General features: G+C 40.0%; 1 protein-coding gene across 1 annotated transcript in view; it reads right to left on the bottom strand.

Moving 5' to 3' along the window:
* Positions 1-15,435, bottom strand: part of hecw1b (HECT, C2 and WW domain containing E3 ubiquitin protein ligase 1b) — a gene marked incomplete at its 5' end in the record, with an annotated part of 59,901 nt that extends 44,466 nt beyond the window's left edge. Inside the window, 5 exons of the mRNA XM_036556897.1 lie at positions 775-944; positions 1,401-1,476; positions 5,319-5,419; positions 10,950-11,057; positions 15,069-15,435. Of these exons, the coding sequence (XP_036412790.1) occupies positions 775-944; positions 1,401-1,476; positions 5,319-5,419; positions 10,950-11,057; positions 15,069-15,435 (822 nt within the window). The remainder of the gene's footprint in view (positions 1-774; positions 945-1,400; positions 1,477-5,318; positions 5,420-10,949; positions 11,058-15,068) is intronic.
* Positions 15,436-16,253: the final 818 nt, after the last annotated feature.

Below are 16,253 nucleotides of genomic sequence, written 5' to 3'. Positions count from 1 at the left end.
GTCTTTGAAGTAGACCCAAATTTCACCCACAGGGACAACAGCAATTTATAGATCAAAACATAAGGAATGTGCTGTTCCTGAATAATGCAAAAACTGTGAGTGAGTGTGATGTGAATAGAGGCAGATTGGAGGGGCTGTGGGTTAATATATGCACACAGCAAATATGAATAAAAAAGCAGAGATGTGCTACTGTTTATGCACTGTATTGTGTATTAGTTATTTATATGCATGGCTCTGTTTGAGTGTGTTTGCTTGAGAGAATGTCTATACCAGGGGTCTCAAACTACTGCTGTGTGACAGAGCTTCAGACTGCCGGTCAAATATTTAGAAATGTATTGTTAAATCCAGCCTGCAAATCATCTTCTTTGTTTTTCTGCAGCTAAATATTTACATCTGATGGTTAGATTTGCTTCACCTACCAGACACTGTGGCTTGGTTATCAAACAGAAGCTATACAAAATCAGCTTAGACAGATGATCGTGATGTTAAAAACAAAAACAGAGCGATGCAAGCAAGGGGAACCATTCAAACGAAAGTCTGACACAGCATGGATGCTGCATTTTAACCTCACGTGGGTGTAATTTAGCTATAACTACCTTAGCTATTGTTCTAATTTAGACTGATAGTTAAATCTGCCTATGTGGATTCATTTATGACCCAGCAGTAGATACAGTATGAATTAAGAGATGAAAACCTTAAGATGTTTTATGCAAGTGACTACTGGTTTGCAAGTCCACCCCCAACATCTCGGCTCCTGGTGTGCATTAGCCCTACCTCTCTCTGCCACACAGGGTTGATGGTGTTGCAGACGATGCCGGATCGCTTCTCCTGGCCGTGGTGAGGTAACGCGGGGAAGATGCTGTGTTTGCCCGGATGGATAGCGATCTTCAGGTAAGGGTCAGGGTTAAAGAACATGCCCTTCTTCAGCCCAGTGGCCTGAAAATCTGACCACACACACAGAGCAGAAGATGAGCAAAGAGCTTCACATTAAAGACAGGCAAATTAATTGAAAGGTAAAGAAATCTGAAATGTTTTAAAAGCACTTCACTTTTGGCTCCAGACGCTGCTGCCAATGATGGCACTGGGCTGCCAAAAGTGAAGTGTTTACGTGAGCGTGTCTATATGAGTGTGTTTACGCTGCTGTTTACTGTAGGGAACAGACTGCAGTGCAGCGTGTTAGAGCTTGTAAGTATTGGCTCATTGAAGATGTACGTGGTGATCAATAGCAGCGTCCCCCAGGAGACGCTAAAAATAGACGATAACTGAAAACTTATCAGGCTTAATTATCGTCTGCTAATTGGAGAGCGTGGTCATGGCAGTTGCTATGGCGACAGACCCACACACACACATATACACACACACACACACACACACACACACACACACTGTGTGGTGTGTACCTGACAGAGAGAAGCTGATGAGTCTTCTGCTGCCCTGACTCTGAGGCACGTCGTCCACAGCAACTGGTTTAAACACCTGAAGGGAAGAGAGAGAGAGAGAAACAGAGAGACGCAGGCAGAGACAGAGATAGACGAGAGAGAGAAAAGGAGAGAGAAAATGAGAAAAAGAAAAACAGGCAGAGGGAAAAACAGAGGGAGAAAGAGAGAGAGAGAAAGAAAGAAAGAGAAAGAAGGAGAGAGAGAGGGAGAGAGGAACGAAAGAAAGAGAAAGGAAGAAGGGCGGAAGAGAGAAACAGAGAGGCAGAGAGAGAAAGAAGACAAAGAGAAAGGGAGAGAGAGGGAGGGAGAAAGAAAGAGAAAAACAGAGAGGCAGACAGAGAAAGAAAAAGAGGGAAAGAGAGACAACAAGAGAGAAAGAAGGAGAGAGAAGGAGAGAGGGACGAAAGAAAGACAGACAGAGAGAGAAGGGGAGAGGGACAAAGGGAGTGGGGGGGAGAAAAAGAGGAAGGAAACAGGAAAGAACGAAACAGAGAGATAGACAGAGAGAAAGAAATAGAGAGAGAATGAGAGAGGAATGAAAGAAAGAGAGAGAGAGAGAGAGAGACAGGGAGAGGGACAAAGGGTGGGGAGAGACATGGGTAAAGAAAGACGAAGAGAGAAAGAAAAAGGAAGAAAAGAGGAGAGAAAGAGGCAAAGAGAGAGAGACAGACATAGGAAATGAGAGGGGGTGAGAGTTGTTCTTTTAGATTTCTATTATTTTATTACAGTGAAATGTGCCTCTAACTTCTTCCTGCTTTGCACTTCATCACACTGTCTTGTACTTTATTGTTTATCTTAATGTTTACAGTTGCGCTCTCTGTTGTCTTGGTGATGCACACACACACACACACACACACACATACACATACACACACACACACACACACAGCTGTACTGAATTGAGTCTTTAAAAGGAAAGAATGAAACACACCAACACATATAAAGCGAGAGAGCATCCGCAAGTGATCTCACTGTAGAGAGAAAAAAACCCGTCAGAAATCACCCACACCTCTATCTCCCCCACGCATTCCACACAGGCTGATATTCCGCCTACAGAAAACCAGATCAGTTTATATACTCAGCCACAGATCTGCTCACAGCGGCAGGTAGACACTCTCATTAGTGTCAACATCTGGACACAGAAACCCTGTAAACTGTATAAACTCACTGACACCTGTACAGAACATTTCTACCATTACAATCATTAGCAACAACTGCAGTTCATCCCGTTTTGGTTTTCTTTACTACAATATATTCCTCTGATTATCATACTGATTATTTCATACTAAATGATACATTTTATTTTTATTTTAACCCCTAAAATCTCAGGCTTATTACATACTAAGGTTTACTTTTCAGTAACTACAGGGATGTCAATGCATACTGGTTGAGGTATTCTTAGGTTATAGAGGTGTGTATTAAAACTTTGGGCCTGCTGGCGGGCCCTGATCATTTAAGTGCTTAATTCAAAGTTTACAGGTTTGAACAGGTAAGCAGCCTTTCTGACAGTTAAATATCGCTGCTGTCGGAAGAAAAACCTCACATCTCCATTTTTGTTGTTTTTCAGTTCTTGACATAATTTGAAAATTTCATTAAGAATGGACCAAAAGAAACAGCCCAAAATGACTTGGGGGAAAAAAGCCTGGTTCCATTGACTTACATTAAAAGTAAAGTAGGTTTTCTCCTTCTACTGTAAAGTTACCATTTTGGAGATACAAAGTTTTGTTCCGACAATAGCGATATGCATAAAAACACGAAGGCAGTCATAGAGAGAGAGAGTCTCTGTGTGTACTGCTTACACTCAATAACAAAATTTAAATATAAATCAGTTCACCAGCACCCACAATCTTGAGTACATAACAGAGAAGAAAAAAATAAGCTGAATTGTTGATGGTAATTGTCCAAAGTAGGAAAATTGTATATGACTAGATTAGAATTACTGGCCCATCAATCTTTTTATCACATTTGGTAAAAACAAAATGATGCATTTTGACAAATTCTACCAGGACAGGCCTGTTTCTAACAAACCCCCAACCCTTCAGTCCCCATGCCTCCAACCCGCTCCTGCTCACAAGTTACTTCTAAGAAAGTGACAGTAACTAACAGAATAAGTAAGACTAATCAAATGCTGAATGGTCATAAATAGATAAAAAATAAAAATTTACATAAATAAATTTAAAAAGGAGGCATTAAGTCTCTATCTATACAGCTTACTGTAAGCATCACTATCACTAAGATTTTCTAAATACATGATGGGTATTGGCAATATTGAATTATTGCACATGAAAAAGACAGACCGATTATAGAGTTCCTGTAAACAACAACAACCAGTGTACAGTAACTGCATAAACTGTATAGTGAAAAGTACAAAAAAAAGCTGATTGGATGTTAATCCATCACTCCACTACCTTGTTCTAGTAATTTATTTATTTCATTTGTTTGACTTTTCTTCTGTTTATTCTTGAATAGCTTATTTCTGCAAATGTTGAATTTATTAATAATTTTACTCACAGCCTTTTTAATGTGGCACTACTGTTTTGCTGCATTTCTTCTGTTCCAACTTGTTTGCAAAATATGGTGATACATATCATAAATGATAAATGTCATCAAGTATCAAAATGTGTTTGTAATATCACCCACCCTTAATTTACAGAGCAAAAATGGTTCAAATTACCATCTCTATTAGTGAGAGAGAGAAAGAGAGAGAGAGGTAAGCTAGTCTTAAGCCATCAGAAATTATAACCGAAGGCTGCGTAAGGTTAAGCCGATATTAATAAACTCAAGATTATCTGTCTCTATGCCAGGCGGGCCTAATCCTCCACTGCAAAAGGAGACAGATGGCTCTCAGAGAAACAAAAAACAAACGTGATGAAACGTGATGAACGATAAAACCGCTGAATTCTCCTTTCGACTGTGGATTGACATTTGCTATCTGCACAGTAATCTTAGGGCGAAAGCGTTCCCTGGAGCTCGGCCTCCGTCTGCAGTGTCATGCCATCACGTGAGATCAGAGGCTGGAATATTGCACGGCACAGTGTGGCTAAAGGAAAAGCAAACTGATTTCAGCAGAGGGGTATGGTGGACGCAAGATAAGGTTTGGCCGTCATTAATGTTACTCTGGAGAAAGAGGATGCACATACAGAATACTGGACAAACTGATACACACATACAAAAATACGTTCATTTTCATATGGCATTCGCACAGCATAAAAACACTGCACTTGATTAAATGCAAACAAACATTAACGCAGTAAAAGTAACAAGAATATGAAAGTAGCTGATATCTTGTGAGCTTGTTAGAAGAGCACAGGTTTGCCTCCAGATGTCTACAGAGATCCCTCTAGCTAGTGCATTGACTTCAAATTCACCCGCACAGCTGATTTAACAAGTATTGCTTAGCTAAACCAGGTACTGGATAATAACTACAAATAATATTGGGCTTCTTTAAGGAGAGGGCTGAAAGTGTAACTCATTGACAGACACTAAATCACTACTTATTGTATCAGTGTAATTTGTATTTATCCCAATATCAGGGTTTAATTAGTGTAATGTGCAGATAGCTTTTTAAATACAATTTTCTCAGGTGCCTAACACTTAGCACAATAGTGTACACACATACATATGTGTAATAATAAAATGTATAATATATAATAATAAAATATACATATATATACAGATCATATTATTACATATACACATATTTTATACATAAACTACATGTAAGCATGTGTTACAACATATAATAATATACTGTACTTCTTTTCCTGCCTAACAACACTCCTTAACTGCTGTAAAGTTATTCTAATACATGGCCCAATGTGGATTATTTCTTTAATGAACATTGTACTGTAGAGCTCTACACACTGCACATACACACACACTCACCGGTGCTGAAGGGTTCCTCACAGTCACGCTGGGTGTGGTAGCCCTCAGTGCGCCACTCACTCCGTGGTAGTATTTAAAGCAGATCTTCGTCTCCGCTGGAGGAAGATGAGGAGAGAGTAAAAGTCAGTGACAGTTGAGGACTAAGACTGTTGTTGATTTAGCCGAGTTAGTGGATTGACCATCAACAGGGTCATGACAGGCAGTCTCTGACTAAAGATCAAGGTCCTCAGCCCAGCTTCCACATGTTCAGATGTTTTTTTTTTTTAATTATTTTGACATGGAAAGCAAAAATCATTGACCAGCAATCTTTTGCTGTAACAGCTAAAAATATAGCCATTAATATAGTTATATGCTTCCTTTTGCATATATATATATATATATATATATATATATATATATATATATATGTGTATGTATATATATATATATATATATATATATAAAATTTCTTTTGGTCTATTTGTCATGCATCCTTCATGCATTCCTGTTAACCGATCTGGTTTGGTGGGATGATGAATCAGACAACTAGGGACGTCCTGCTGATCCCGTCTGAAAGGTCAGCTTTACAACCAATCAAGGCATTTCAATATTTTAAGAGATCAATATCACTTATAAGGGGAGGTCTTAAAGTCTGGTTCTGGAAGGACAGAGCCCAACACAGTTTGGTGATTTCCCTGCTCAAACACACCTACTCAACCTGGTCAACTGACAAGTCATGCTATTGTACACGGTCATGCTATTGTAACACATGCAGAATGTGGCTTGTCATTGTCATTTTAAAATAAGCATGGACGTCTCTGAAAAGGACGTCATCTAGAAGGCAACATGTTACAGATGTGCAGGTTACTCATGCCAAGGGCACTAACACACCCCCGTACGTATTTTCTTCTTTGGCACAACACAACGTCCATTATTTCTATAAATGATCTAAAAAGTTGATTCGTCAGACCATGATACATTTCCAAAGTGGATCCTTCCATTTCAGATAAGCCTGAATAAAGAGAAGTCGGCAGCATTTGTTCATGTTGTTCACACATAACTGTGTGCACAGTACAGTTTTGCATTCGTGGAAGCAACGAGGAATGATGTTTAAAGACAATTTGGTGTGGTGATATCCATCACAGAAGCACTTTCTAAGTGGCGAGCCTCAACCCACTCTTGCTCATAAAAGACTAGGCCCTTCTGGGATGACTGCATTACCTGTTTAAGATGTTATCTGAATGTTTCTAATCTTAAATTCCCCTGTTCTTTTTTGGGACGTGCTGCAGGCATCAATTTAAGAATGCATGTATATTTCCCAAAAAACAATGCTGATTCTGTAAACATTAAATATTTTCTCTTTGTACTATTTCGTTTAAATACAGGTCAAAGTGTATTTACAAATGACTGCTTTCTTTTTTAATTAGCATGTCACATATTGTCCCAACATTTTTAAACTGAGGTTAGTAAATGTCTTAGCAAAGGAAACTGGTATGACATAACAGGACTGGTGTAATGTAATGTGAAGTGTGCACTGCACAGAATCTACAACAATACAAATATCGGATTGGATTCTGTATGGCAGATACTCAATATTGAAGAACTAAGATGGCAATTTGGGCAAAAACTTAATCAGGACTGTCCTAATGCCAACAGTGTTCTTTTTATACGTTCAAACAAAGCTGGACACAAGTCCAGACAAAGAGCTGCTGATCAGTTGAGCCTAAAGTGCAGAGTGTCTACTGGATTCTTAACTTAGATAAATATAGGCTCCCCACACCCACCTTTAAATGGATTAGTTTACAGCTTCATTAATTCTACACTGCTGAAGACTGCCAGCAGCAGCACTTCCTGTTAGCAATACAACTGATTGATGGGAAAGAGGCGGGGCTGAGACGGGTTGTCTCTGGCCAGAATTCTCATCCTCTCTCTCTCCCTGTCTCTCTCTCTCTAAATCCTGCTCTGTGGGGAGGCGGGAGGCTCTAGGAGGAATCCTCCCACTGATAACCCTGCTGCCCTGAACCTGAGGAGAACTGAGCTGTGGCAGATATTCAGAGCTCCAGCAGCCCTCCAGTAGCGGTGGGCAATATATATATATATATATATACATATATATATATATATATATATATATATATATATATATACATATATATATATATATATATATATCATTAAGTTGTGATTGGAAACAAAAGCTTTAAGATCTTCAAACACCCAACCGAAAACTATCAGGATTTTGTGTGGCATCTAGGTAGATACACCCAAGTGAGCTCCCCCACTGGTTAGAACTTCAGGAGCTAAACTGAAGGCCCTACACATTAGATTAATTACCAACATAAATAGAAAGTGACAACAGAATTAACCAATCATGTTTTCCTTTCCAAAGTATGGGATCAATTTACTGAGAGAACACTTCACTCTTGGCCTTCTGGAAGTTCTAGATACATCACTGACTATGAATATGACATGCAGTCTAATCAAATTTCAGTTAGTTGTTAGAAAGTGGCTATGAACCAATAATAAATATTATTACATTTAAGTATCAAATATGTGTAATATATCGCTGTTGTTGGAACAAAACCTCGTATCTCCAAAAATGGTAACTTTGCCGGAGAAGGAAAAAATATACTTTACTTTTAATGTAATTCAATGGAATCAGACTTTTTTTCCAAGTATTTTTGGGCCATTTCTTTTAGTTTACTCATCATGAACTTTACACACAATGTTAAAGGCAACAAGCATTTTCGAATTATGCCAAAAACTGAAAAACGCAAAAATGCAAGGTTTGGTTCCAACAGCAGCGATATATATATATATATATATGTGTGTGTGTGTGTGTGTGTGTGTGTATATATATATATATAGAGTTTCAAATATACTCCTACTCTAAAGCCCCCCTCTACCCCACCCTGCCATATTATGCTAGAGCAGTTCAGTTCAACACTGTTACAGCTGCAGATGCATGCATCACCATCAGCCTGGCCCCAGCAGATACAGACGACTGTTTACAGCTAGTAGTAATATAGCACTGTGTTACAACAGCACGACCACAAATGGAGATGTGTTGCCTCTGCAGCACCTCATATGAAGATGAAAACCCATCATCATCAGGCTCAAACAGCTACCATGGCAGCCTGCTTTTCTGCACCGTCATGCTGGTCCTGGCACACTACAGCTAGGAGGTACAAACCACCAATGTAATAAAGACATTGTTTATTTATGAGAATAGAATGTATGTGCATTATGCATTAACGAGGAAAGAAAAGGACCAAAAACCGCAGCTTTATGTGGACAAAGATGCCAATACAGATACATTTCCTAAGGTAATATTGCTCAAGAGTGTGAAATCAAAGTTTTCAATAATATAAAACTACTTATACACCTTCGCAATGTGATTGGCTGAGAAGCACTGTATGACTGTATCTAAGTAATCCACCTGTACACCCAGCAACAGCCACCGGCACATAGACTGGTTAATGAAACTATTTTTGCTCATGGAATGTAAATAAACTTTCTTGTTCATCTATTTTGGTCAGTAATGTCTTAAATACTAAAAAATGACACATAAGGTTTTTCCCGACAACCGCAACACACAAGTTCATAGATCTTGATTGAACAGTAGTATTAACTGACATCTAAACATCTGTTTTAGATGTTTCTGCTCTCTCCCTCAGCCACAGCTGTTTGTAACGAGACCCTCACCACACAGGACACGTCTGAAGCTGGCCGCTCTTACAGTACCCAGTTTCTGAGGCCCTGGTTGATGTTCTATTGAGCAGATCGTGTGAATGGATGCAGTGCAATTGTTTCCATGGCAGCTCTGTGGAGTGTAGGGATGCCCTGTGGTACTAAACGTCCACATTTACTCCTAATGCTGGAGTAACAGCCTGCTGAGATCAAACCCAGCACACTAACACAGCGTCATTATCACCCTTCTGCAGCTCTGCAGCTCACACTGAGGCTGGACTGGAGAAAATCTGATGTTTGATCTGACGGCATGGGTGAGAGTGTGTGTGTGTGTGTGTGTGTGTGTGTGTGTGTGTGTGTGTGTTTGTGGTGTTTGTGTAAAAGGCAAAAGAGCAATGCTCTGATCTGTGAAGCATATCTGTAAACTCTGAAAGACTAGACTGTGTAGTGTTACGTGTGTTGGTGTCTACAATACAGTGCAAAAGTCAGACAGCAACTTTCATTTATTTAATTCCCATTTAAAATGGCCATTAAGCGCAAAGTGATTAATTTTTCAGGAGATATTTCTGAACAGATAAGACATAAGATAATCAAACTGCATAAGGAAGGGAAAGTCACAGGAAAATAAGTGAAAAGTAAGATCAAAAAAATTATAAAAGATACAGAGAAAATGGGACTCCAAACAACCATGCAAGACCTGGTAGACCCCCAAAACTGTTCCCCTCAGATAAACAGCACTTAAAGCTTTCATCTTTGAGAGAGAGGAGAAAATCAAGCTGCTCCAGATCTGAAAACATCTACAGCTGTTTCTGTCCATCCTTCCACTGTGAGAGGACAACCCAACACTATGAGTATAGCGCTAAGCTAACAGTTATTTACATGAATTTCTGATCTAGATTCATTGCTGTTCATACAGCAGGAAAAGGGGCCCAAATCTGATTTTCTCACCAAATCCGATTGTTTTGTTTGGCTGTTCACAATATCTTTTAAATGTGACCTGTATGCGACATCAGTCTGAACAGATCACACTACTAAACTGACCCGCATGTGTAAAAGAACAATCCTTCACATTGCTTCACATGGTGCGCTCATCCAGAGGTAAACAATCATAACTGCCAACAAACACCAGTCGGTCCCAGAGGTCCAGTTTCATCTTCGCCAGCATCACAGAAGCCATCATGAAGCCTCATTGACTGACAGCTGGGCTAATCACCCAGAATGTGTTCGAGACATAAGAAAATAAGGGAAACTCATAATGCTCAACAAGGCATCCGATTATGGAGAAAGTCCCGCCCTTTGGTAAAAAGACCCAATATGCTTGCAGGTACAGGTATAGGTCTTTCGCCTTTCAAAGAGATACAAGCCTGGCCTTGTATGACTGAAAATAACCAACTGAGGCCACTGCCAAGATGGCTGCAGAGTGGACAGACTTTCTTATAAGGACTTAAAAGGACCTATTACAACGCACTGGTCAGGCTACCACTCATATTCAGAGAAAGTGACGTATCTAGGACTCCCAGAAGGCTTAGAGTGACATTTTCTTTTCTCACAAAATTGGTCCCATTCACTGTAAATCAAACTTGGTTGATTGACTGGTTAATTCCTCTGTCAGTCTGTATTTATGTTAGAGATTAAGCAGTATTGTTAGACCTACAGTTCAGCCCGTGATGTCCTAACCGTTGGAAGTCCTAACCCTTTGTTTCTAACCAAAACCTGAAATAAGAGCATTACTACAACACTTGCAGAGGTTAAATGCAACAAGCATGATGAGTCTATTAAATAAAAATGAACTAAAAATTACAGACATCAGAGGAATCATTAGGCCTTAATTCAGGGACTGTGTGCGCTTGTGTGTGTGGATGCATGTGTGTGTAATGCAATTCACCAGGTGTCCTCTGCAAGAGGTTGAAACAAGGGATTTACCGGCTAAATCAAAAGATAAATATAAACACTTACGCTCAACGAAGTAGGAGTTCGCCTCAATCTTCCACACAATCTGGCCTTTGTGCGAGCCGTTCACACCACGGTTCTTATAGTCTAGAAAGTTCTCTGACAGCACCTCGTCTGCAGAAAAGAGAACAATATGTGAAGGAAAAGGGAGGGAGCTCGTTTTTCTCTTTTTTTTTGTCCCCGTACCTTTCTGATGGGAGCACAATGCCTTCTTGAGTGACTGCTGGATCTCTAATATGCACATTTTTGTGGCCTGCAATTAAACTGTCACTCATAAAAGTGCCGGGCGCAGCCAGCGTCAGTTAAAAACATGAGCTCAAACAATTAAGAGATTAGTGTGTGTGTATCAGATTCAATGCAAGCTTCCTCACACATCGCACACACTCACAGACACTCACACACACTAAAACTCACACAGAAAGACTGAAAGATTAGGGATTTTCGGAGACACTGAACTCCTGAGGCAGAGCAAATGGGGATAGATTTATAGTTTCATAGTTAAAGTCTCTTTCTAACGCATCTTTACAGCCTGACTTGGCTGTAAACTTGGAATACCTGGAATAAACTCTTGTTCCATTAACTTTCCCATTCAAAGTTAAAGCTGCACTAGGCAAGACGTTTTTGGTTAAAACTAAAAGATGTAGAATGACTGAGTCACACGTCTTTAGGGATTCACGCCACACACAAAGTCTCAAAAAAAAGATTTGCCAACCTTCAAGTATTAAAGATAAAATAAACATTACACTGTATCAAATAGATATAGTAGATCATTCACTTACAGCCTCAAAAGATACGTTTTTCTTCAAGTTTGTTGCTGCGTGCAACACACATTTCCACCAGGGAGGTCTCCAAATCCCCAAAACTTACACAGTGTAGCTTTAAGAATGGTTTTACCCTCTCTTGTAAAGTTACCATTTTGGATATACAAAGTTTTGTCATGACAGTGACGATATGCATTTGGGGATCATTAAAAAATGATTAAAAAATGATATGTGATTACATATTCCCCCTAAATAGGGGTGAGTAATGTGCTGTAGCTAATCAAAAGATGTGCTGTAGCTAATCCTTGTTTCTACGTTCATTGTCCATTTTATCAGCTCCACTTACTATATAGGTGCACTTTGTAGTTCTACAGTTACAGACTGTAGTCCATCTGTTTCTCTGCATACTTTGTTAGCCCATTTTTACCCTGTTCTTCAGTGGTCAGGACCCCCATGGACCCTCACAGAGCAGGTACTATTTGGGTGGTGGATAATTTTCAGCACTGCAGTAACACCGCAGGTGTGTTAGTGTGTGTTGCGCTGGTCTGAGTGGATCAGACACATCAGTGGTGCTGGAGTTTGTTATGCCTGATCAGTGTAGATACATACATACATACATATATATATACATAGTCATTAAAGGGTCCATATTCTACATTTTTCCTTGTATTTTACTATCCAAGATAAATACACACACACACACACACACACACACATATATATATATATATATATATACATATATATATATATGCTTTTTCAATCTTTGTAGCAGCTGCTACCACTGTGCATCTCTCTCTCTCTCTCTCTCTCTCTCTCTCTCTCTCTCTCTTTCTCTCGCTCTCTCTCTCTCTCTCTCTCTCTCTCACTGTGACTCTCTTTCGAATCAAATTTAAAGACGCACATTGACTCATCACTGTATGTATGAGGTATTTGTCTTAGTCAGGATGTCGCACACAGTGCCAAAAAAAAACAACCGAGTCACAGTTCACACAGAGATGAGTACAACACAAACCGCATGAATAAATAAACACCTGTAGAAGATAATAAATGAGAGCAGGCAGCAACAAACAACAAAGCCATCTGCATAAGCAGCCAAGAGGGAGCACTCAGCCTTAGGTTTTAGCATTACTTTCCATCTCCTTCAGCAAGCTAGTGAATTAGGTATTCTGCAACTCAAAACACAGCAAGAGTCATTAAAGGGTCCATATTCTACATTTTTCCTTGTATTTTACTATATAAATAGTAATAAATATAGAAAATAGGCCCTTTAATGGCTTTAGCAGTGTGTTTGAATGACAGAATACATGATTTTATTGCTCACTGAATTTAATTGGTCCACTTACAATGTTTGTGTGGTTTTATGTACCAAAAACAGGCCTAATTCATTTTACATGTCTATGTTCCATTTTCTTCTTTATTCCTTAGAATTAAACAGGCTGTTTTAGTTACCATGTCTTTAAGACTAATAGGTAAGACCGAGAGGTAAATAAACTAAATTCTGATTGGCTGCTCTGTATTGTGCCTCATTAAAAAAGCAACCCAGACTGAAATGTACAGAATAAACTCTTGAGCTCAGATTAAAATCCTCAGAGACATCAGAAAAAATGATCTTCAGCCACTAATTTTGGATGTGTGGAAGGCTTGGAAGGCTGCAGTGATTCACTGGCCTTCCAGCACAACATTAATAGGGCCCATATCCTACTTTTCTTTTTTTTTCCCCAAGGTACGTTTGACATTTGTGTGGGTTCATGTACCAAAAACAGTCATAATTAATTTTTGCATCACCTTCTTTCAACCTCTATTTATCCCTTTTATCCCTTTTTTTAAACAAGCTGTTTATGTTACGGTGCCTTTAAGACTGATATATAAATGATCTCTGTTCTGATTGGCTGCCCTGTTTTGTACCTCATTCAAAAAGCAGTCCAGGGTGAAAAACTTCTTATAACTATTCCGTTTGAATGGGGAGCTAAACTGCTGTGGGCTGGTGGATATATGTAAATTATTTGTTTTAACAAAAACAATGAATTCAAGACGAGCTCTTTAGCTCTTTTTACAGCTTAATTTTCATATCGTCGCTATCGGAACAAAATCTTGCATCTTCAAAAAGGTAACTTTACAGGAGAAGAAAAAACATCTTTAAGTTTTTATGGAAATTAACGGAGAAACTATTTGTTCCAAATAATTTTGGAGCATTTCTATTGGTCTATTCATCATGAAATTTGTGAAAATTTACTAATAGCTCAATCGGAATAGAAAACGTCCATGCATACACCTCAATCAAAATAGACTAGATTGAGGCCGTTTAGAATACAATTTCTATCTGATTGAACGAGGTGGGTAATCCTGTAAATAATCTGTTAAACAGAAGAATAATAGCTGTGTAAATGCCTGTATCCGATTACATTCCCAATCGGAAAGTTTAAGTACGTTCTGCGCATGTGCGTCGCGTCATAGCGGCATGGCGGGAGCAGAAACTGGTCTGCAGAGGAGACGAAGTTTATGCTCTGAACTTTAAAAGACGGTGGTGGGACGGGCGTCCAGCTTATGTGTCTCAGAACACGACGTCTTCCTCTCACCATTCTTTAATAAGTACACGTGAAGTATGTTTTCCTGAGTCTGACATCATTTTAGAGTAATGAAAAACACAAGCACTGCTCACTGCTGCTCGTCTCACTCTGGACTCAAGTGATGCTCGTTGTCATAGTAACGTCAGATTACAAGCAACGTACATGTACACAGAGATTTTCATCAGATTGTTGAGTCGAGTGAGCATTTAAACACCTCAGTCTTAATCTGTAATCGGAATATATTTGACCGGATTGGCAAAAATGCATGTAAACACAGACACTGTAAAGTGCAGCTGGCAATTTCAAATTATGTCAAAAAATGAAAAACAACAAAACCTCGTATCTCTGTTTTTGTTCCGACAGTGACGATATATATACACTGTATGGACTAGAGAGTGAATGATATGTTTTGAAACTTTTAACAGTGTTTACATGTTACTTTAAAATCTCACATTCCAAAAAAACAAGGAATATTTAGTTTTCCAATGATATGGGCCCTTTAACTCTGCTATACACTGCCTGCAGGAACACACACCTTCCACATAACTTCAAAGTGAGTGAGCAAGGCTGAACTACTGTAGGCTGAATGGGTGCACATGTGGAAATAAGTTCATGACTTTGACATCAGGCTGTTTATTTTCCATATTCAGGGCTGCAGACCGAGGAGTGCAGCTTAGAACCTTTAACATTTTTTTCTTTAATTTAAATTCTTTACTTTCAACACACAAAGAAAATTCAGTTTTCTAGGATACAGGACCTTTAAGTATTTCTGGTCTCTCTTTTTGTTTACTCACCGATGAGGTACATGCCGATCCAGTCACCGGCATCCACCTCCTCCTTGATGTCCCAGGTGAGGGTGATGTCTGGCGACTGGCTGATGGCGTAATGTGAGGTGCTGGCGGTCAGCGTGGAGCGGCAGTGGGAGGTCACCAGGTCCGTGTCGCTGGTGGAGCGCGGCAGGGTGGCCGTGAGGTCCTCGGCCACGCCGTTCTGAAAGTCCACATTGGGGAAGTGCTCCGGGTTAAAGCTGTGCCGGATGGGGTCCTTGCTCCGGCGCCGGCCCTGCGACGAGCGAGACGGGGAGGCCATGGCCGCCAGCCCGAGAAACCGGTTCTGGTACAAGTTCTGATGGAGCAGAAGACAGACGATAAGGGCAGCGTATTAAGCGTTACATTTACATTTGTGCTCTTCACACACCACACACATGCACACACTCTACACACCACACACACTCTACACACATCACACACTCTACACACCACACACCACACACACTCTACACACCACACACACTCTACACACATCACACACTCTACACACCACACACACTCTACACACCACACACACTCTACACTCATCACACACTCTACACACCACACACACTCTACACACATCACACACTCTACACACCACACACACTCTACACACATCATACACTCTACACACATCACACACACTCTACACACATCACACACACTCTACACACATCACACACTCTACACACCACACACACTCTACACACATCACACACGCTACACACCACACATACTCTACACACCACACACACTCTACACACCACACACACTCTACACACATCACACACTCTACACACCACACACACTCTACACAACACACACACTCTACACAACACACACACTCTACACACATCACACACTCTACACACCACACACACTCTACACACTGCACACACTCTACACACATCACACACACTACACACCACACACACTCTACACCGCACACACTCTACACACATCACACACTCTACACACCACACACATTCACAAACTCTACCCACCACACACACTCCACGCACATCAGAAACTCTACCACATAGCGACGCCTTAGCAACCAGTCAAGATATCATAGCAACCATTTAGCAACAACTTAGCTACCACATGGGACACCATAGGGACACCAAAGCAAATAACTAGCAACACCTTAGCAATCACCTGAGATAC

The sequence above is a fragment of the Colossoma macropomum genome, unplaced genomic scaffold (assembly GCF_904425465.1).
Source record: "Colossoma macropomum unplaced genomic scaffold, Colossoma_macropomum, whole genome shotgun sequence".
Taxonomy (NCBI): domain Eukaryota; kingdom Metazoa; phylum Chordata; class Actinopteri; order Characiformes; family Serrasalmidae; genus Colossoma; species Colossoma macropomum.
Note: the sequence above shows the minus strand (reverse complement) of the source record. Positions and strands in the feature narration are given on the sequence as shown.